The sequence below is a fragment of the Pipistrellus kuhlii genome, unplaced genomic scaffold (genome assembly GCF_014108245.1).
Source record: "Pipistrellus kuhlii isolate mPipKuh1 unplaced genomic scaffold, mPipKuh1.p scaffold_m20_p_8, whole genome shotgun sequence".
NCBI lineage: Eukaryota > Metazoa > Chordata > Mammalia > Chiroptera > Vespertilionidae > Pipistrellus > Pipistrellus kuhlii.
Genome location: NW_023425584.1, coordinates 65,291,071 through 65,315,866, shown reverse-complemented (window position 1 = coordinate 65,315,866; position 24,796 = coordinate 65,291,071). Strand labels below are relative to the sequence as shown.

At 35.4% G+C, this 24,796-nt stretch overlaps 1 protein-coding gene across 1 annotated transcript in view; it reads left to right on the top strand.

Moving 5' to 3' along the window:
- GLRA3 (glycine receptor alpha 3) overlaps positions 1 to 24,796 on the top strand; it is a 136,986-nt gene that overhangs the window by 100,973 nt on the left and 11,217 nt on the right. Inside the window, exon 8 of the mRNA XM_036424940.2 lies at positions 13,837 to 13,980. Coding sequence (XP_036280833.1) covers positions 13,837 to 13,980 — 144 coding nt within the window. The remainder of the gene's footprint in view (positions 1 to 13,836; positions 13,981 to 24,796) is intronic.

Sequence of the window (24,796 nt, the reverse complement as noted above, 5' to 3'; positions counted from 1 at the left end):
TGTAAGTTGCCAATCAGAAAGAGGAACACAAAATGCTTTATATTAGGAAAGTTCAGCTTCTAAGAGGCACAACATAAAGATATTTGGATACTGAGACTAAGGCACAATTGGGAGACCATAAGATTATTTAAGTGGAAGAAGCAGAGATTTTAAAAAAGCAGTAAATTATAAAAAATAGAGACATGAGTTTTTTTGTGTTTTGTTTTTTGTTTTGTTTTTAAGAAAAAGAAGGATTGGGATGACAAACTTTTTTTCAAAAATTAAAGATTTTTAAGGCATTTATTTCACTGTGATCTCAGGGAAAGAATGCACTTTTTAATTATATACATAAATGTGTAGAAAACTTCTACATCTCTCAAATTATAGGGACAATGACCACTGGAAATTTGGTAATATTTCATTCCAAGCCACAAAAAAGAATTGATTAGTAAGGTGATATCTTAAGAGAAGGTGACCATATCATTTTAGGCTTTGTGATAGCTGAGGAATGGGAGATTGAGCATATTTAATTTAATTAAATACTTTAGAAGTCAGGGAAGGCAGACGATAAATAGCCAGAATAAACAAGAATTAACCTATTGTGATGAAATCATTTAAAAAAGTAGAACATTTCTTTAAAATTCTGATTCTGTGATGGGATGGGGAGGGACTAGAAAGGCTAGATGCAAGAGTCTCACATTTGCATTTAAAAACAGATGTCTGAAACCTTGGACCTTAAGATCTGCTGCTCTCAGCCTCACAAAAGAATTCCTAGATGCCAGAAAGACGTACACTAAAACAACCACCATTGTCCTACTGACAAAATCTAGGAAGCAGGAAAACAAATTAAATTCAGGAAAACAATCGGATTATCGGGTGTTGGAGGAAGAAACAATAAATCATTAGTTTATGGTAACTACTTAGTGTTTTGTCCTGGCTCTTTGCCAGTAATCTCTTGTAGAATACAAAGGACTCAGAGTAGAGAGTCTCAAAGAACATACCTTAACCAGCACCTTAACTACAGAGTTGAGACCTCTCTCTGACACTGGCCTCTATAGTGTTGTGATAAATGAAGCATGTAATAACCCAAAGCAAGAAAACTCCTGTGATTCATTTCTTGGAACTTGAAACTACTTGGCATTTCTGTAGTACCTTCATCAGTGGCCCAGTGAGGGTGATGGTGCATTCTCTTGGAAATCAACTTTTTAAAGTTGTATATTTTGATGAACACTTCCTAACACTGAAGAAGAGTGAATGAGAAAATGGTGGTGACTGTGGGCCATGGTAAAGAATAGGTTTAGTTGGGGTGGTTTTGGAAGGATTTCAATAAGCAGTGCTATCACTCTGACTTCCCCGTGGAGATAGATAGAAGGGGTGGAAGTGGAAGGAGAGCAAATTGTTGTTGTCCAGAGCAGATGATGGTTCAGCTAGACTGGTAGCAGCAGAGATAGATTGTAGCAGATGGATTTAGAAACAGGTAGATTTTTTTTGTGAAGGTGTATTTAGGGGTGAAATAGACATGATTTACTCATGAACTGGACATTGAGGATTGAAGAAAAGGCAGGAGTGAAGCATAACATTTGGGCGAGTAGCTGGGCAAGTAGTTGGGATAAATACTGATGGGGAGTTTGGTGAAGGTGACTGATCTCTGGTTGAACATTTTAATCTTGATATCCTTATAAGGTAACCGCATGGAATTGTCAAAAAAGTTAAAACTTCTAAATTTCTGACCAAGGGCTCAGACTTCAGAGAATAAACTGGATAATTTTCCTTAGTTTAAATGAAAGCCCAGGAAGAGGAGGAAAAGATGTATTTGTGGCTTTAGACCTTAAGATCTGCTACTTGGACATTAAGATCTCCTCCTCTGTTAGAAATAGACTTGAACATATAAAGCAGCGTTTTTCAACCGCTGTTCCGCGGCACACTAGATGTTGCCTGGTGTGCCGTAGGTGCAGACAAGACAAGAATTTTATAATTTTTCACTATTTTGTTTACTTAATATTTCATAATAAAGTAATTATAAAATACTTTCTTTGTGTTTATTTGATTCCTATTCAAGAGAATTACTTTATATATAGTCAATATAGGCACAGAGTTAAATTTTTTTTAACATTTTCTAATGGTGGTGTGCCTCGTGATTTTTTTCATGAAACAAGTGTGCCTTTGCCCAAAAAAGGTTGAAAACACTGATATAAAGTGTTCTCTCTCCTTTCTTTTCCTATGGCCATATCTACCCCATATGCAGAACAAGTATTCAGTTTAGTTAAAGGTAAGAGCTACTCACCACAAACCTTTCTTTCATATTCTTTGAGATCTCAACATTGTGTGGTATTTTAAAGAGATGTAAAAGTCTTTCCTGAAAGGGTTAAGTTTAATCAGGGTAAAAAAGGGGATGGTAATAATTATTTAATATTTATATATATTTAATATATATATATATTTTTAAGAGAAACATCTACTTGTTGTTCTACTTAGTTATGATTTGTTGGTTGATTCTTTTTTTTTTCTTTTTTAAAATATATTTTATTGATTTTCCACAGAGAGAAAGGGAGAGGGATAGAAAGCTAGAAACATCGATGAGAAAGAAACATTGACCAGCTGCCTCCTGCACACTCTCTACCGGGGATGTGCCCGCAACCAATGTACATGCCCTTGACCAGAATCGAACCTGGGACCTTTCAGTCCACAGACCGACGCTCTATCCACTGAGCCAAACCAGTTTCGGCTTATTTAATTATTTTTTAGTATAAATTTGATTTATACTAATACCTTGTTAAGATCTTGGAACTGGGGGAATTATATTCTTTATTAAGCAAGGGGATGGCTAGAAATAAAAGAGAAGGGACAAAATATTATTTTAATTTAGAAACTATGGATTCTAGAAAGAACTCTGGGAAAGCATGGGTATTCTACAATATTACATACACTTTACCCCTTCTGTTTCCTTCCAAAGATCAGTTATTTCCTATTAGGGATCTACTCCCATTCCTTTTTCATTCTGTTTCATAGGGACCAGCTAAGGTCTAGCTCTGGTTCGTGTATTCCATTTTGTATCATTCACAGAAATAGATGAGTGTCACCATGTACACACTAGTTTAGTCTTTTAGAAATGAGCTTCAAAGTCATTATCATATCAGAGACTCTTGAAATTAGGATGTTAAACAGAAAGATATGTGCATGCATACACATGCACACACACACACACACACACACACACACACACACACACGCACACCCACCCAAACGTAAACTTGGCAGGGATGGGAAATCTCTAGATTCCAAGTTCATCCAAACCCTAGCTCTTAACACAATACATTATGAGATTCATGGGGCTATAGGCACTGCTTCAATGCAGGTATACTGCAATTATTTTGCATTATAAACAATCTCCAAATCTCAATGACTTATCAGGTTTTTTCTTGCTCAGAGGCCTATGCTTTGCCTGTCCCTCTTCTGGGCTTGTCTGAGATTGGCTGATTTAGGCTGGGCTTGGGTTTAGGCTGCAAAGTGGGTGCAGGTCCTCTCCCTGGGTCATCTCATTTTGGGACCTCAGATACTGACAGCATGCTTTTCCCATGGAGGAGTGCAGGAAAGCAAGGGGGTGAGCAGAGATATGAAAGGTAAACAGTCACTTCTGTCCTCATTCCAAGTCATAACAAGTGGGGGACTCTACTCCCCACCCAGGGAAGCCCAGGAGAGAAACAGAGGAAAATAGGGTTTGTCAACAAATAGTCTTATCTACCTCAGATCCTACTATTGCTAAAACTTCCTATCTCCTTTCTTAGACCTGAATCTGTCATATCAACAAAAACCAAGGAAAACAAGAAGGGACAAAAGGGTGGAGAAAAGAAAGTGGGAAGATTCTATGTGATCTCTCCATTCTGCCCCACCACCATGGCCATGTCCTTTGGCCTAGAGTTACCAATCATTAAAAAATAAGAAACATCTTAAATTTCAAAGGTGGCTAACCAATTCAAGTAAATATTTCATGGAAGCCAGTAGCTGATGAAAATTTACCCTAAATTGTTTCCTCTCATTTTCCTCCCATTCACTTTGTCTGTGAAACTCACGAGGAGCAGTTTTTTGAAAGGACAAACTATCTTGTATGTATTTTGATCCTTAGAATGTAACTCAGTCCACAGTATGTGTCTATTGAGTAAATGTCATGCAGATATTTAAAGACAACGTGACCTTTTAAGCATTTACTTAGTACTGAGCCTTTAAATATTGACTTAATTTGAAAAGCAAGAGTATGTAATTTTTTCATCGCTCTAAAAGAAGGTGAGAACTTAAATTACTTTTTATTAATGCAGAGCACTGTTTTTCACCTTAGAGTCACCAAATTAATGAAAAAGAATTTAAATATTGCATATATCTATCTCACAGCATAATAAAAATATCAGTTCTTAGAAAACATATTAAGTTTTTATTTTTCACAAAGATGCCAGCTAAACAAGTGATTACAGGTGTTAGAAAATATAAATTGAATGGTTATTTTTTTATTTGAATAGCATCATTGTGTGGGTGCACAGAGATCTATAAGTAACATTACATTAAAAAAATAAAAAAATGAAGGACTTCTATTCACAATTGTGTTCTTATCTAATTAGTTCTCAAAATATATGCTATTATCCTTCTCAAAAATACCCTGCAGTTTTAAAGAAGAGGAAGTTATAAATGTCAGCAATGATGGAAATAGGGGGAGGGGCTACAGAGCAGTTGGGTTTTCCTATTAACATCGCAATTAGTAACTATTGCTCTTAGTAATATTGTGGTCTTCACCATTTAAATACAAGATTCTAATATTTAGTCAAAATATACTTCAATAAACTTTAGTACAAATGTGATGCAAGTGGGTTCATTTAAAGTTTATTAATGTGATAGTAGTTAACAAGTAAATATACTTTATAATGCATTTTTTGAGGTGGGCAATATATTTAATTTTTTAAAATTTTCATTGAACATAATAATTTGGTTCCATATTACATTCTTTAGGTGGAAAAGAGAAAAAGAAAAAGGCACAGGAAATGAAATAATTATTCATACCTTTTTATTAAAATCATAAGACACAATGCACACAAATATCATCCAATTTGATAAGTGCTTTTTAAAACAGATAATTCCTAAACATAGGTGAGTCTTACAATGAGAGGAATGGGTATTCATAGGTATCTCTTGTTCTACATTTTACTTTAAAGCCTACATTTAATGGGCTTAATAGAGCTCATTAAGCTGAAAATTAGCAGTTATTAAGCATGTCCTCTGTAGTTGACACTGACAAAGAAACACTACATAAATTCTTAAATCTGAAGGCATAATTAGAAAAAAAAATATTATCAATAACAAAGTTAAAATATTTTTGAAATGACATAATGCATTAGCTTTAGCATTAAAGTAAATTTAAAAACAAAAATATGTATATATGCAACTTTGAGATAACTTTACTTAAATAATGTCTTAAACTCCCTTTATTGCATCCGCGTATATCCTAGAACCATACCACAAACACTCCTGACAGATAATAATGGTTACAAAATTCCCCCTTCCCAGTAGAATAAAGAATTTGATCCAAAAATCAGTGTGGAAAAGCACCTACCAGGCTTTATGTCTTTTTCATTTCTGTTTGAAGTTATAAATGAAGGCCTTAGAACTCAGAAAACACAGGCATATGAAGTAGATTATTACAATAAAGATGATGTTGTGGAAACACAAAATATCCAATATTAAAATGCAGAAGAGAGAGAAGTCAACTTAACGGAGCAGGTAAAAAAACCAAACCAAACACTATATTAATAAATGCCAATAAGTAACAGCATGTAGCTAAGAATCATTTCCAACAATTAGATCTTACAGTTTCATCTAAGTGTAAACTTGAGTCATATCCTATAAAACTGATGATTGTAAAACTCCCATAGCTACAACAGAAATGAGAGATAACCTTTCAAAATCTTAGTCCCTTTTTTCAGTTTTTTTTAAAGTTTTTTTAAATTATTTTTTGAGAGAGAGAGAGAGAGAGAGAGAGAGAGAGAGAGAGAGAGAGAAGAAGAAGAAGAAGAAGAAGAAGAAGAAGAAGAAGAAGAAGAAGAAGAAGAAGAAGAAGAAGAAGAAGGGAGAAAAAGAAACATGATTGAGCCCACAAGCCAGGCATGTGCCCTGAGTGGGAATCGAACCTGCAACTTTTTGTGCACGGGACTATGCCCAACCAACTGAACCACCCTGGCCAGGGCTCCCTTAGCCATTCTGGTTACACTTGTCTTATCTGGTGGCTGGAGGAATTAGCCAAGTTTATCACTTTGGATGCAGTTCTGTTCTTATGCATTCCTATTATATCTTATTCCTTTTTAAAAAATACATTTTTATTGATTTCAGAGAGGAAGAGACAGGAAGAGAAATAGGATCATCAATGATGAGAGAGAATCATTGATCAGCTGTCTCCTGCAAACTGGGGATCCAGCCCACAACCCAGGCATGGCCGTGACCTCTTGGTTCATAAAGTAACACTTAACCACCGAGCCATGCCAGCCAGGCACATTTTATTCCTTAAAATAAAAACTTTTATGTGGAAAATAAATTTGGTGTTCTAAGCATCCTTCATCCATGAAGAATTAGGAGGATCCTAGCCAGCATGAATGTGACATCGGGAGGACTGTGCTGTTGTGTTGCCCTCCAGGATGATACATGTCAAAGCTCACAGCATCCTGTGCTGTGTGACTCACTGTTTATTACTCAAACTTTAATTACTGTCTTCCTGACAGTTCCTTTAGCTTAGATATCAGCTTTACTCCCTTTCACCACCTGTTTTTAAAACATTATTTCATCCTTTGCCATTGTTTATATTATTTCTCTCTCTGGCTTTAGGTCTTAAATGAAGATCAACATGATTTTGAGACTAATATTATTTTTCCGATAAACATTACAAAGGGCAAAAATCTTCTACAGGTTTTATATGAGGGAGAAAGGTGGTATTAACTGTCCTACAATTTGGGTTTTACAAAGCCAAAGATGAATGAATAGCCAATGTGATCTGAAATAAAATACCCAGAACAAAAGTAATACAATGTTCAGCCTGTCTCAGAAAAGCATTGAGCTGTATACTTGAGTCACTTGACCATTCCACAGCCAGAATTGCTTATCATAGTGTATGAGACAATTCTACAGAACTGGGAGAATCTGCCAGGATTGATTGTCAGTAAGGGGAAAACACCTCACCCTAGTCAAAGGGCTATTTTAGCTAATCAAAAGAAATGCCCTGTGATTTTTGTACCATTTTATTAAATAAAATGCAAATTGAACCAAGAATTGACAAAGTAATCACTCTCAAGTGATTCCTGGAAAATTCACCTGATAATAAACCTGGTTGACAGGTTTACACGAGATATTTTGTTTTGTAAACTCCTGGTTTTGTTTTTGTACTTTCAACTATAGCTGACGTTCAATATAATATGAATTTCAGGTGTAGAGCAGAGTGGCTAGACATTTATATAATGTTCGAAGTGATCCCCCCAATAAGTCTGCTACCCACTGGGCACCATACATAGTTATGTCTGGGTTCTGGTGTAATCAATTCCTTATTATTAAATTAAAGTTGTGGATGTTTGTAAATGCATTTTTAAATTTGTATTTCTGGATTGATGAGCAGTAGTCTGGGTTATAATTTATAATTTAGTAAGTGTAATTTACTATCATTTTATAGTTCGGGCTGTAGTACAGGACGTTATTGGTCCCAGGAAGCAAAACGTTTGACCACCTTTGAGTGAAGTAGGGGAAAGGCATGCATATTGGCAGGCCTCTCAACTACAGAATAGTGTATGGTGCTGAACTTCTAACACGGCTCATCCAACATACTTGTAAGAGAATATAAACTAAAACTGTTGTTGCCCAGTAATCTTATCACAGACTAGTGTAAAAGTCAATTTAGTGATGAAAGAGTGCCTCAGACATATGCAATCTAAGTATCTCTCTGAATCAGAGAGCACAAAATTAAATGACTTCAGAGATTCACTATCTGGACGCTGTTATTTTTTCTTAATTTTTTTTCTTTATTTTATTTTTGACATCATTACAGATATTCCCATTTTCCCTGATCCACCTTTGCCTGCCTCCAGCTAGCCCAATCCCACTGGCCATCTGGACTCTATTTTTCACACTTTCTTCCAATTGATTTTACAGAACTTTGACTTGACACTATGGTGGGAGCAAATTTTTGGCTGAAGATCAGGGAAGTTTCCTTTTCTGTCACACTGAAATAATGACCCGCTTCTTTCTGTAAAGCAGTGGGTTTTGTTCTCTCATAAAGTTGCTTTATTATTCTATTCAAGATATCCTGAGCAGTGATCAGATTATAATCCACACTTGTCCTCAATTCTGTGCTTATAGGATCCCGTGTTTTGTTTCAGAAATACCAGTGCCTGCCTCATCCACTCCCTCAGCCACTGAGGCCGGCTTTCTCTGGGTAGGGTTCCACATCTTTGTTATGTTGTTGGGGCTGACTGTGAGTAGTTCTGATTGCTGAGTTTTGAACAGTGACCTGGAGTACTTATTACCAAATGTGAGGCCCAACAGTGCCCTGATTTTCCTCAACTGTGGTCATTGCCAGTTTTCCAACTGAGGAAGACAATGGCAATAGTCCAGAGTCTCCGTTAGACTCAAAGTGGACATGGAATGTCTTCTCTTTTTTCAAGCCAGTGATATTTTGGGAGTTTTTTTTTTATTGTATCTTTTCCTAGCTTGAATCCTCCTATGCACACTTCCTTGTAACAGTGGATGAGTAGATGTAGAGAAAGCCATGCTCAGACAAGCTCCCAGAGCATGTCTGCTTCCCAGGGCCAAGGTGATTTGGTTCCAATCTTTATAGTTAGGATGATTGATAATGATGATATGTATATATATAATAAGAAGCATGTAACTTTGCAAAGTAGAATGAATGCATTTTTTTGGGGGGGGGGGGAGAAATAGTATGATATAAGAATTCTACATAATATATAATACTTATATTCCTTTGCATGCATTATAAAATATGTTTTTAGAATAAAAAAGACAAGGCCTTGCAGTAATCTGCACACTCAAATAATTTATCAAGCTGATCTCCTCTTGAATTATCATATGACAAGCAGGCAATGATCTAGCTCACAAAAACACTTCATTGTAATTAATGTAAGAATGGTGTTGAAAAGACTTGCATTGTACTTCAAAGGATAAAAATGTTTCCCTGATCTAATGTTGCTCCCCTAGAGCAACTAGATTGTTTTTATGTGATAAATACAATGCTAGGAAGTTGATTATCAATTTTAGGATCAAACCCAAAAAGTATAGAGGACTTTACAATATGTATTTTGTGTACTGACTTGACTTTTACCTGTCAGATAAAAGTTAAAGAGGCTGGAAAGTTGATATATAGTGTGTTCTCCCATAGTGTGTTCATAGTTATAAATTTATAATGGTGCTTTAGTAGAAGCAGCCTAATAACTAGACATAGAATAGTAGTTAAATTCATAGGCTCTGGAGCTAGGTTAGTTGTATTTAAGTCCTAACTGTGCAATTTGGTAGCTGTCTTAGTCCAGGCTGCTATAACAGAATAGCACAGACTGAGTGGCTTAGAGGCAACAGAAATTTATTTCTCACAGTTCTGGAATTTGAGAAGTCCAAGATCAAGGTACTGGCAGATTTGGTATCTGGTGAGGGCCCCTTCCTGGTTAATAGATGTGGGATCTTCTAGTTGTGTTCTTTGATGGTGGGATGGATGTGGGAGCTCTCTGGGGTCCTTTTTATAGAGCACTAATCTGTCCTTTCATTATTCAGATTTAGTCTCTAATGGTAGCTACGTGACAAGTTATTTTACTGTGCCTAAGTCTCCACATCTCTAAAATGGGAATAGTTTTCTCAGTGGTTATGAGGATTAAAATTCTTAGTTTTGGACAACTACTAAAAACACTTAAGTAGTTCTATGGACATTACTAAAAACATTCCCTGGCATCTTAGCTATTAAAACTAATTCTCTAATCATAAATGGCCAATGATTATAAATCACTCCACATTGTTCAATCAAATCAACATTATTTGAGAGCCTGTAGTATAATGAGCACCATGGTAGGTCCTATAAATACAAGGATGAATAAGACCTGACCCTTGTTTTTAGCTCATGGGATATAGTAGCCTAAAAGGAGAAAGGAGAAAGATATGTAAATGAATAGTAGCAGCACATTGGGTTAAAGTGAGAAATTTAAAATGGATCTTATCTGTCTTGATCATCTCTTTAACTACAACACTAAGAACAGAATTTGGATACATCAATGATGTTCAGTAAATGTTGAATGGAAAAAAAAGTGAATGGAATGCATGTAGTAAGAAAGGTAACTTGGGAGCCAATCATGAAGGAATTTATACACCATGAAACAGATTTTGGACGTGTATTTAATGGGTAACACTGAGGAGAGATGGTTGCTTAACATAGAATTAGGGTTCCAACAGCACAGTGGATGATAGGATTGTTGGCTAGGTGCTCCAGAAGGATGAAGCGAATTGGAATGAAAATGCCCAGAGGCATTAGGGGATGGAAAGGTGATAATTCTGAATCCCATGGGGAGTGTGTTTTAGGTTATGAGTATATTACAGATTGTTGGAGTAAGAAATGCTATCTCTATAGTATAAAGTTACTGAGCTTAGAGTTCCAAACTACCCAGATCCAGAGTTTGCTGTACTCGGAGGAGCAGGGAGGGCAAAGGAGAATAAAAAAGAGGTGAAATAAATGAATGAGGTAAGAGGAGAGAATGAGGAAAGTAGGCTTTGAAGCTTCAATAATTGGGAGCTGTTCACAACCAGCAGAACCCTGGCAGACACGAAGGATGTTTGCATATGTCTGCTGTCATGGAAAACATTGATTGGATTCATCTGGAAAGTAAACTTCTGATTTAATCTCTCTGTGTCATGTCACTATACATTCCGGTTGGTAAGGAACACACACGTGCTTTATGACTCATTCTCTTCTAGGAATGGTGTAGCTTGAGGCAGGACCTTTGGAAGCAGAATTACATCTTTCAGGGAAAGCATGCATTTGAAGGCAAACAGACATTTCTGGCATTACTGCACAATTTATGAGATTTAAATGTATGCTTTACAAACAGATGGCCACTTAGCATAGCACTGGAATAAAATGAGGGCATACTTCCCTTTGCTTGATAGAGGTCATTCTGACCAGCAGAAGTCACACTTATGGTAAGATACAGGAGGCAATGCAGAGAGCTCCTTTGTTGGCATATTTCATATGTAAGTTGACACCATTAGAGATGTGAAGAAATGACCTGATTTTGAGAGAAAATTATGAAAATCTAAGATATTTCTCCAGAAAGTGAAACATTATATGAATCATCATCTATGATTCATTCCTCCCTTGCATTTTAATATTTTACACCTTTATTTACCTGTCTATTCACTCAACAAATATGTATACACATGCCAAACACTCTCGTCATAGTGAACAAAATAGAGATCCATCTGCCCTTAAAGAATTCACAGTTTAAGCAGAAAAAAAAGAAAGAAAGAAAGAAAGGAAGGAAGGAAGGAAGGAAGGAAGGAAGGAAGGAAGGAAGGAAGGAAGGAAGGAAGGAAGGAAGGAAGGAAAAAAGAAAGAAAGAAAGAAAGAAAGAAAGAAAGAAAGAAAGAAAGAAAGAAAGAAAGAAAGAAAGAAAGAAAGAAGGAAAGAAAGGAAGAGAAAGAAGCAATTACAATGCAACATATTCAGGTAAGCACAAGTGCCAGGGGATTTTTGAACAGATTTGGGCAAAGGCTAGCCTAGGGCCAGAAAAGCCATCTGAGAGAGGTAGCAGAAACGTGTTTTCTCCCTGGTTTTGCTTCTCCCTCCACCATAAGTTTTCCCCAAATATTGAGCCACTTCCTCTTTTAAACCACAACCTGTATTTAATCAAGATTTCCACTGACTGATATTGGATAAAAATAACTTGACCAAATATTAAAGATGAGGAGAAAGGAAAAAATACAGAAGATATAAGCAACATTGAAATAGTCAGATGTCCAAAGTGTCACGTTTTGTTCCCTATGGTAGCTACACACTGGTCCAAAGAAGTAACTAGTGCATTTTTGCCTACATCTAGCCTCACTTTCTGCTTTCCTGTGACTATATCTCCTTGGAGAAGGGACATTTATTTCTACTAGTGGAAAAACAAACTTCTAGGTAACTGTCCATCCTAGAAAAACCTAAAAAATAGTTATCATAAATATCTTTCATTATTATTCCTAATTCTTGGCACATGAGATTCTTTCTCCTACATCTAATTGGCATGCCTAAAGTATGCAATAAAAAGAATGATCTCATGCTTACTCCACAAAAAGTAATGGTTTTACTGAAACTGCTTACATATAACATTTTAGCTGTATCATACACATATACTACAAGAAATTATACTAAAACTCAAAGGAAATTTTCATTCTTGAGCAGTTGCCATATATAGTAAATCACTGTCCAGTTAATCTGAGAGCAAGATTAAAGCAATTTCTACCCTGCAGAAATAGTGCAGTAGTTGAGCATCGAACTATGAACAAGGAGGTCATGGTTTGATTCCTGGTCATGGCACATGCCTGAGTTTCACGCTCAATAATTCTCATCATTGAGGTTTCTATTTCTCTTCCCTCCCTTCCTCTCTGAAATCACTTAAAATATATATTTTCAAAAATCCTGAACTAAAAGAAAAATGTTTTTCTGCTAAAAGGGGCATTATTGAAACAACTGGTGAAATGGGAGTGGGCTTTAAAATTAGGTGGTGGTGTTTTATCAATATTAATTTCTTAATTTTGTAGGATGTATTGGAGTCATGTATGAGAGTGTTCTTTTTTCTTTAGAAAATATATGTAAGTATTTGAGGGTAATGGAGCATCATGACTGAATATTAGACTCAAATAATTTAGAGAGAAAGGAACAGATATAGAAATAGACATAGATATTATAACAGAGATAGAGATATATAGACAAATGTAACCAAATGTTTACTACAGAAGTGGGAGTTCTTTTTTACTGTTCTTGCAACATTTGTAAGGTTAAAATAATTTCAAAATAGAACACTTTTTCATGAAGAAAATATGGAGCTAAAAAGGAAAACAGCATTATACTACCATGATGGTATATGTCAATGTGACTTCATACTTTTCAAGTATCCTACATAACAAAAGGCTAATGTGCAAATCGACCAAATGGCGGAATAACTGATGGCTGTGACAAACACTGACACCAGGGGGCAGACACTCCATGCAGGAGCTGCCCCCTGGTGGTCATTGTGCTTCCACAGGGGAAGTGCTGCTCAGCCAGAAGCCAGGCTCATGGCTGGTGAGCACATCTGGATGGCAGGAGCCTCTCTCATCTCCGCAGCAGCACTAAGGATGTCCATGTCCCACTGATGGTCTGGACATGCCCTGAGGGCTTCTGGACTGCGAGAGGGCGCAGGCCTGGCTGAGGGACCCCATTCCCCCCAAGTTCACGAATTTCATGCACTGGGCTTCTAGTTACACTATACTAATCTGAAAGTAAAATTACATTTCATCTTATTTTTTCCCATCATATGTACTATCTAATAACTCATTTGAAAAAAAAAATTAACAAAAATATGTGTTTTGATGTATGACTAATATATAAAACTTGCAAAGTCTGAAAAAATTCTTAAGGGAAAAAACCGTGTTGGTGCCATTTCCCCTTTCCCCTCAAGCTGGTATATACATGCTATACTTTAGAATAAGATATTCGGCTTTATTCTCAATGGAAGTAATAATACAAATCAATTTGTCCTCTCCCTCTCTCTCTCTCTCTCTCTCTCTCTCTCTCTCTCTCTCTCTCTCTCTCTCTTCCTTGGCTAGGTATCATACGTCAAAGCTATTGACATTTGGATGGCAGTATGCCTCCTTTTTGTGTTTTCAGCACTTCTGGAATATGCAGCTGTAAATTTTGTATCAAGACAGCACAAAGAACTTCTGAGATTTCGACGAAAGAGAAAGAATAAGGTAAGCAATTAAATGCATTGGGTTCACTGGGATATCAACTTTCACTAAAAAGTGAATTTGTTATATTATATTTTTATTTATTTCAGAGAGGAAGGGATAGGGAGAGAGAGATAGAAACATCAATGATGAGAGAAAGTCATTGTTAGGCTGCCTCCTGCACAACCCCTATTGGGGATAAGCCTGAAACTCAGGTATGTGCCTTTGATTGGAATCAAACTCTGGACCCTTCGGTCAACGAGCTGATGCTCTATCCACTGAGCCAAACCAGCAAGGGCTGTTATATTTAATAGGAAGTGAAGAGAGGAAGTGGATACTGGGGACTAAGTAATATGATTTTCCTTTGGTTTTGTCCAACTGAAATTTAAGTTGTCAAAAATAGCTTCAGGAAGAAAATGGCGACATCTAGCTATACTGTTGACAAGAGAGCTTTCTCAACTTCTTTCTAGTGTATTTCCTGAAAAGACACCAGCTTTTGCTTTCATTAACAAAAATGTATCATTTCTTATTTGCAATGTTAGAGGGTTTTTGGTGGTTTTACTTCACACAAGTCATCAAATATAGCAATTAAAATTGTTTATTTTTTAAATGAATTATTTTGTTTCCATCAAATATTACCTGTTTATTAACACTTCAATGTTCATGTAGAACTAAGAGGTCTTTTTTGATGCATACTTTCATGTTTTAAAGACATTTCTTCTGAATTCCCATGGGAAACACAATGTAGTGTTATTTTTGTCCATCAACCTAATAATTTAAACCTAGAAGAAATGTTATTTAAAACATCATTGGGAGACCACAGGAAGTTGTGGAAGTGATCTCCTGATTGGATCTGGATGTATAGAATGGGGTTGTTCCTCCGTATGAAGACTTGCAATGCCATAACCCCTTTCCTCTTCTGTGTGGAAGAGTTTCTATTGGCCAGTATATTTACTTCTTTAATGAAAATGTGCCAGCTAATATTTTTAAAGAAATTGGAGTCTTAAGCAATAGAAAAATTTCATAGTTCTATAGTGCACATTTTTAAGAATTTAATTTTTTAAAGGATTCCTTCTGGTTCCTGAATTATTGACTATGATTTATAGATTCATAAAACCTTTCAAAGCACTAAGCCATGATCTGTCAGTGCTGAGCCTACTCAGTATTAGTCATCTTCTAAAGCAATAACTTACTCAGGCTTGTCTAATTGACTCCCGAGAATCATCACTACTCCAATAAATATCCAATTCAGTGCAGCATGGAAGAAACATCAGCATTGGGACATACTGAGTAATTAATTCACTAGACAAAAAAAAATGCTAGATCTCGCATTTGATGAAATTGTTATGAAAAGGAAAGCATATAATTTATACATGAAAACATATTTTGATGGGAGAGTAATTTTTTTCATCTCCTTACCCAGACCTCGCCCCTGTCAGCTAGTTTTCTTAGACTTTTCTAGTTCGTCCTCACTCTCCTTTTCATTCTTTTCCTCCCCTTATTCTGCCTCCCTTACTAGCTGTTTGTGCCCCCTTTCTCTCTCTTGAGACCTGGTACTGGCTGAAACACTGTCACAGGACAAAACAATACTGAATCCCAGGGCTGAAGCTCTTGTGTTTCCCTTTAATGGTTGCTGAAGACAATTTCTTCTTCTAATCTCATTAATCATAAATAAGGCAATATTGATTTATTTTCCCTTCTCATTTTTGTTTGCTTTTCCACATTTACTTTCTATTTCCTTACCTTTCTCTTCCTTTCTACAATTTAAAATGTCTAACCCTGTACTGCAAACTCTAGAAATGAGAAGTATTACACATGTGGTGTCCACATGGGGGCTAAGAGCTCAGACATTTTCTACTCCCACCTCATGTCAAACAGTCACAATATCCAGTGGATAACATAATAGACTACAAGTTTACTTGCTCAATTCTGGTTCCTCCTTTTAAAAAATTATCCGTAGAAGTTCTTTATTCAGTTTTACCACCTGTAAGACTATTGGGATACAAATGTTTGACATTCCTTCTTCAGCTCAAAGAAAGACAGCAAGATTAATTTTCTAATAATTGGCACTCTAGAAAAATGCAGAAAAGCAAAAATAATATCTTATTATTTTCTAACCACTATTTGAAATACACCACGTGCAAATATTGTAATTAAAATTTGGTTCAGGGAAAAAAATAATAAAATCCAGGGTTTTGTTTTGTTTAGTTCATTTCATATTTTGGGAAATGGATACATTGCATATGTGAAAAATCTATTAATTGATACATGATTGTTAAAATGGTATATGTAATTAAAACCGATTGTGAAATTATATATAATCATGTATGCTTGATTTTCTGGTTTCTCAATCCCAGACAGAAGCTTATGCACTGGAGAAGTTTTACCGTTTCTCAGACACGGTAAATGCACTTTCTTAACTCTAAGTGGAGGAATGTGGTCATCAGTAAAAAAGCAGAGCGCATATTCTGCACGCAGGCAGTGTTTGGTGGGGAAACATCCCTTTGTGTATTTAAAGCAAAAGCACCACCATCCCCCTTCAGCTAAGAATACCATCTTTTTCTAATAATTCTATTTGTCTTCCCTCACTCAGTAAGAGGATATGTAAGTATTCGCCTTCATCTTATTTAACTAAGTTATGTGATCAGTCAAAAATTTTTAATATATATTAAACAGAAGTATTACATATACCTTATTGTAGTCTCCATAAAAGAATGCTTTGACAAAATAAGTTTCAAATAAATGGAAAATTTATTTATATAAAAAAAAATTGAAAAGCAGCTCCTCTTACCAGAAAACAGAAATCTAAAAATCAGGCAAAAATAAAAAGCTTTGTCTTTTAGGACATATTCTGAATGTTAAGATATGTTAAGATAGTATAGTAAGTGAATAATTTTGGTTTTGATAGTGGCATCTATTGACATGTTTGATAAGAGATTACAAGGATACAGGAATAAATTCAGTGATTGAATTTAAACCTACCAAAGCCAAGAATTTAGTCTAGGAAATCATATACAAATAGTCCAGTCCACTAAACTAAAATTTCTGAGAAAAAAAAGTATTTTTAAAAAAACCTCTGCAGATGTTTCTACCACATGCTTTAGTTAAGAATAGACATAATATTAGATGAATGGACAATAGACATAATATTAGATGAATATTAAAGTAATCTAAATTTTATAGCAGATATCTAGACCCAATATTATTTTAAAGTAGTTAAGTTTTCTTATATTATAATATATAATCTCTCAACTCTTTCTCTTTCCTACTAAAATTGCATATTTGTTCTCAACATAGCTAGCTACTTCTTTTTTTACATGACTCAGTTACCTTTACTTAATTATTTTAACTGTAAATTTGAAATATTATTATTTGCATTAAATTTAAATAATCACATATAATAGCTTCTTTGGGAGAGGTATATATTTCAATTTCCAGTCACTAAATAGTCAATGTTTATAGGAGCTTTAGTATAAACGATAAATACTCCTTTATTAAAAATACAAAAAAAAGAACTTTGATGAAAAATCAGGTTTATCATAGTAACAGTCAATACTGAATTATTTTTTAAACAAAATGATTTTCAAGCAAATTTATTGAAAATTAAATGCATTCCATTTATTTTTATAATAATTGTCATGAAAATTTTGGATTAATCATTTTAACTTTTAAAAGACAATTTTATGAACCTAATAACTCTCAGTTGACCAAATTCCTCATTAAAAACAAACAAACAAAAACTATTTGGAAACAGTCTTATCAATCTAAATATTTAAATCAGCATAATGAGTCTAAAAGTTAATTCTGTGCCCTTTCTTTTCATGAGTACTATTGATTTACCTGATATTTTTTTCTTTAGCTCTAATTTGTCAGAATAGGCAAAATACAATAGCCTAATTATATAAAAAAAGTCTGTCACAGCAGAGGACCTTATACTGATGTAAATATTATTCCTAGAAAAGTTTTAATTTGGCATAGGCAAATGACTTAGGCATTGCAGATAATCTTTAATAACTTACTTGTTCCTCTATGGAGTTTCAAGTGAACCTTTTGTCTACTGTGGAAGAATAAAAGTTTGCTCTTGTGTGCAAATTTCCCCACCCCACACTGTCATAGCCTGCTGTGTGCATAGCCTGCTGTGTGCGCATTACCCACCGCACCTGCTCATACTGCCTATTTCCAGTACTATGTATGCGTGGGTGTATGCATGGCATGAAAGTATTAGTTGCTTTTCCCTTTATGATATCATTACATTAGTACTGGAGTGTTATTGAGACATGCCAAAATATTTCTGAACATATGTGATTTGTTGAGAGACATGGATGATATGGGATTGCTTTAATGTATTTCATGTAGCTTCTTCTGCGTTGCAATACAATGTAATGATGCAATGGTTTGTTGAGAGAAAATGCATTCACTCAGTATTCTAGCACCTCCATCTTCCTACTTATTATGGTATTGACTATTGTTTATATACACAGGTGAGATAAGCATGGACCATTAGTTCTAGATTTTGAAAGTAATTACCAAGTTTATAATTTGCTAGACATGATAGTTATCTTTTAATAATAAAGATATCATCGACTGTATTTTGACTACTTGTACAAAAACATCATTATTTCATTCACTTAAGAATTTATGTGTTATCTTTAAAAATAACTCAAGGTGATTTATACAATAGTGAAAAATTGATTTTTCTACCTTGTGCATTTTGTCAGCTCCATAATCTAAGGACAAATACAAATAGACATGTACTCTATTTTGGTTGAATGGATGGCGTGCCAAAGGTGAAAGCAATTTGGCACCCATGTACACTAAATTATTATTTAATAGTTTTCATTATAGGTCGGTTTATGCTGTATTCCAGAGTATAAGATATTCTTTCAATAGGTAAATATTTCCAACAAATTTCTTTGTTACATATATGAAGACAAATCTTTTTCAGATAATTTTAAACAAATTCTATTTCAATAATTCTGATATATGAAGGTTATAAATTTCATCCTCTCTAGTAAAACAAAAGTTGTAAGAATTATTTTTTGAAAACAAATACTCAGAGATTAGGTTCAACAGAGCTATTTTTAGAGCTATTCTGCCTCTAAAATACTTATTTAGGAAAATAATCTATAATAATAAAAGTGTAATATGCTAATTAGACCAGACAGCCAAATGACCTTCTGAATGTTATTCCAGACATCCTTTTGGATGAAGCTGCCATGGTGAGGGCCAAAGCAGAGATGGTTAGGGGTGGTCAGGCAGGCAGGAGAGGAGTTAGGGGTGATCAGGCAGGCAGGCAGAGGGGCTAGAGGCACTCAGGCAGGCAGGCGAGCAATTAGGAGCCAAAGGTCCCAGATTGCAAGAGGGATGTTCAACTACCGGTTTAGGTCAGATCCCTCTAACCCAGCAGTCAGACATCCTCCGAGGGGTCCTGGATTGTGAGAGGGTGCAGGCTGGGCTGAGGATCTTCCCTCCCCCACCGTGTACGAATTTTGTGCATTAGGCCTCTACTATTCAATAATAAAGTAACATATTCTTTATTTAATCTAATTTCATATGCATTGTAGGGACTACCATCTCAAAATTAACTAAAATAGGCTTATAGTACTGCTTTTTACACATGCTATCTACTACATTATATTATTTCACTCCATGATTATGATTTGGCACTGAAATAATCTATCATATTATGCTAGAAATAGATATATAAATAATTTAAAATTATTTAATTAATTTCTTATCAATCTAAAACATAGAAGATTGAATTAAATTTTCACAATATTTCATGTAAAACATTCATTTTAAGCTGACATTTTACCATTCAACAATCTCCAAACCATTTCTGAATCTAAATTTAATATGCCAAGCATAATTCATAACTAATTCAAAATATCATCTATAATAAATGTAAGGTTTTCACAGAAGTGAGGTTTTAAAGAATTTTATACTGATAATTATCTTGCAACAATAAAGTATTTTAACCTCATCTATAATTGCATTTTTAAACACTTCTATTTTTAAATAATTTATAAATGTATACAGATATATTAAACTGAATATTTTACTTTAGGCTAATACTTTAAAAAACAATATTTTAATCATTCATGTTTTTTACCTTACCTTAGAATTGTCTAAGTGATTGTAATTTTTCCCAACAAAAATAAATTATTTTTTATTAGTAATTTTTTTCAAAATCCACACTCTTGGAAATCATGTAACTAAAAATTAATAGCATTTCATATTTTCTCCATCTGTCACTTTCCTGTTTGTCAATTAAAAGTTACAGAAAATTATTTTAACAAAATGACCTTTAGTTAACATTGTCATTATATAGAAACACCCCAAAAGAACAAGAAAGAAAAAAGCACCTCAAAGATATCTACTAGGGAAGAAACATTAGGATAAAAAGAACATATTTAATGCAGCTGTATCTCATAGCAATTTACATAATCATTACCAAAACTCTTTGATTCTTTTAAAAAAAAATATATATTTTTGTTGATTTTTCACAGAGAGGAAGGGAAAGGGATAGATAGCCAGAAACATCGATGAGAGAGAATCATCGACCATCTGCCTCCCGCACATCCCCTACCAGGGATGTGCCCGCAACCAATGTACATGCCCTTGACCGGAATTGAACCTGGGACCCTTTAGTCCACAGACCGATGCTCTATCCACTGAGCCAAATCGGTTTTGGCATACTCTTTGATTCTTAATGTTTATTTACCACTCACTGACAATCTTCATGCCTTCACCACTCCTTCACCACATAAGAATTTTTATTTTGGTCATTTTTGAGAGCTAAGAATAGGATAGAAAATTCTTACCTCTTATGTATATTATAGTTGATGATAGAGATGAATGAAGCAATTCAATTGAATAGCTATATTTACACTTGAATTTTCAATTTATCTCCCGTTATGGGAATTAGTCTTTAATAGAATCTATATATATATATAAAAAGCCAGCGACCAAAATGCTGTGATGACCGGAATGACCAGTCACTGTGACGCCCACTGCAGCCAGCAAACTGGCCTGATCAGGGGATAGGGCTACCAGCCAACTTCCCATGACCCCTCTCCTCATCAGGCCCTGCCCCTTATTAGCCTCTCCCATCCTGATCAAGGGCAGGGCCAGCTGTGGGGAGGGTGGGGAGGCTAGCCAACCCCCTCTCAGCCCTTCCCCCAGGCTGGCCTCACCACTGATTGACCTGCAACTCCACCCCTGGGCTGGCCCCACCCCTGATTGCCCCCCACCCCAATAGGAGGTGGGGCAGGCTGGCCAACCACCTTCAGCCCCTCTCCCTGCCTGGCCCTGCCCCTAATGGGCCTCTACCACCCTGATCATTCCCCTCCCCACCCCACAACCAATCAGTGGTGGGGCTGGTCTGCCAACTATCCACAGCCCTTTCCCATGGCTGGCCAATTGCCTGAGGCCCCTCCCCACAGCTGGTCCAACCCTAATCATGTCCCAATCAGGATGGTCCAACTGACCAACCTCCTGCTGTTTTCTCCTCCCAACAAGCCCAGCCCGGATCTGCCCCAATCTGCCCCAACTGGGGCTAGGCCAGCCGGACACCATCTGTGCATGAATTCAAGCACTGAGTCTCTAGTTCTCTAAATAAAATAAAAAGCACTTTAAATATTTCACAATATGGTGTTGATGCTTAATAACTGAAATATTTGTCTCATTTCCAAATTTAGTAAAAACAGACTCTCCTGTAGAAAGAATTGTGCATTTAAGTACCTTAAATAACTTTTTTTAAAACTTTTTAAAAAAATATATTTTATTGATTTTGTACAGAGAGGAAGGGAGAGAGACAGAGAGTTAGAAACATCGATGCGGGAGAGTCATCGATCAGCTGCCTCTTGCACACCCCCTACTGGGGATATACCCGCAACCAAGGTACACACCCTTGACCGGAATCGAACCCGGGACCCTTCAGTCCCCAAGCCGACGCTCCATCCATTGTGCCAAACCGGTCTCGGCTTAAATAACTTTTTACCTTCTTTAATGCCTACCCTTCTAACTTGATTGAAGCATATTAAGAAGATTTACTTGTGGGAAAATTAACTATTCAAATTTACCTTTTTACTCAGCCATGTTCTTAAGCTTATTTTCAGCTTATTCTATTTAATTTCTACTTATACTTATATTTTTAGTTGTAAAGTACCTTAATTTTATGAACACTAAATATTGGTTAACACATAGTGTCAAAAATTTTAAATGTTTCTCTAACCACCTTGCTTTTGGGCCTTCAGTTCATTAGAAATTTAAGTTGAAAATACCCCTAGAAAATGGAATTATATCAAAGAAATATTTTGAGCAATACTTGAAATAAAGAATATTTTAAAATCTTTCATGTTTATTTTACCTTAGAATTTTCTAAGTGATAGTCATTTTAGAAAATTCATTGAAGCAAACAAACAGGATAATTTTGTCTCTGAGTTTACAAAACAAAGAAATTAGTCACAAAATTATTTAATGCACTTTTTAATATAATAATCTAATGATGAGCTGTTAGAAAAGCTTCAACCATGCTTAAAATTAATGCTTCCTTGGCCTTCAGTGCTTTGTGGAGTCTGGGATGGCCTGCAGGGGGAGAACCAGGTGCAGTGGGCTGGGGGCTTAGAAGGTGAATGGGAAGGAGAGTACATTCACTCAAAACAAAGTCACCATCCTTGAGGAGGGGCATCTTCTGTAGGCTATTAGGGTTAGAGAAAAAGAAACTAATGTTTTAAGTGGAGCCTTTCAAAAAGAACCCAATAGGCCAGTCATTTTTTAAAACATGACCTTTGTGAGGCCTAGCAGTCCTTATTCTCTCTCTCTCAGCCTCTGACTACATGACGTCTGATCTAACAGAGCTGAGATCTTATTTCTGAAGCTATAAGACGATTCTAAGTGCTTCACCTAATGGGTACACCTGAAACATTTGTGTTGTTTCATGGAACATATTGACAAGGCTAAAGACTTCTTGATTGCAGAAATTAGATTTGCAAAGAATTCTAACATATAGCAAACCCCGTCTATTGTGACAAGAGAGTGGGGCATAGAGAGGCAAAGTGTTCTTTTCAAATGTATGCTGTTGGCTAATTTTTTGTTGTTGTTGTTAATCCTCAGATGAGGATATTTTTCCATTTGTTGTTGTTGTTGTTTTTTGAGAGAGTGGAAGGGAAGAAGGGAGGGAAGGGGAGAGAGAAAGAGAGGAAGAGAGAAGAAAGCATCAATATGTGAGAGACACATTGACTGGTTGCCTTTAGCACATGGCCTGACTGGGCTGGGATTGAACCTGCAATCCAGGTACATGCCCTTGACTAGGATTGAACCCATGACCCTTAGGTGCACAGACTGATGCTCTAAACTCTGAGTAATACTGACCAAGGCTGCCGTTGACTAATTTTTAAGGGAAACACAAGTGCAAGACCACTGCAAAGGAAGCAACTGGGTAGGTCTATTTTACAAAGCACTCTAGTGCTAGTTTAGTTTCTGTGGATTTAAAATACCTAGTAGTAAAATGATTCAAGTCAGTATTCATATTTTTATTTTATATTATGTAGTTATGCAATTTTTATAATACTACAATTATAATGAACACAATATTAATAATATGTTATCAATAATTTGAGTAACTTATTTGGGTGTTTTATATATTTTCTCTCACCCTAAAAAAAACACACCAAAAACAAAACAAAACAAAACAAAAAAAACAATCCTGCTAGATAGTGCTATAATCTTTTTTTTAGGGGGGGAACTAAAAACCAAAAAATCTGAGAGCTAAGTAATTAAGACTATGCAGATTCCTGGCAACAAATGATGAAGCCATGCAATCACTTAACTGTAATGAAATATTTTCATTTTGAATACTAATCTTGACTCAGAATTTAAATTTGGACCATTTAGTATATTTATGACTATATAAAATATTTTAAAATTATTTGCTATACTACACACATATTTTTATTACGCAGACAATGTTCTTCAACCTCTTATTTTCTATTACCATTGCCATGAAATATGTATTTCAACAAGATATTTTAATGAGAAAAGTGTTCTCATTGAAACTAAAGGTTTCTGTTTCTTCAACACCTAAATTAATAGGAAAGCCACTGGTGATGAATTTATAAGTGACATCATATTCCAGGTGATTTTGAAAACAATAATGTAATAAATCATATTATATGACATACTTATTCAAAGTCTCTTTTCTAACATATACCTGTGTCTTGTAGTACATTTTAAAATGGATAAAGATACAGGTTGAATAGTCTTACATATAGCCTATATGTAGAAATAGCCTTACTTAAAAACAGGAATTGCTAAAAAGTAAAATAATAGTTCATACTAATGCAAAGGCCATTATAAGGATATACTGTATTTTCATAAGCTACCACTTAAAATGTAAATTAGAAAGTTAGAGAAATTAAAAAAATGTTTTACAACCTTACAAATTCAAGCTGATTAGGATACTGCATTGTGCCTCCAGGAAACTTTTGTTTCTGAAACTTGACTGTGCATTGTAATCACCCACAAACCCTGTTGGACGTGCAGATAAGCAGGACAGCTTAGGTGCTAATGAGAAGGAATCTCTGCATGAAGACCTGCAAAACCAGTCTCAATAATCCCTCCCAGAGATGGATTCCAAGACAGTTATGTAGACCACAGTGCAAGGAACATTGGCCCTGCCAAGACTATCATCACTGCACGCACATAGAATGATGGCAGTTTTACAAATTGTTGCCATTTTTTATGATGGACCAATGCTATTTAAAGATGGTTAAATTTAAATTGTTCCAATGTGTCATTTTCTATTAAAACCAGTGTCCAAATGTGACGTAAGCTTTGT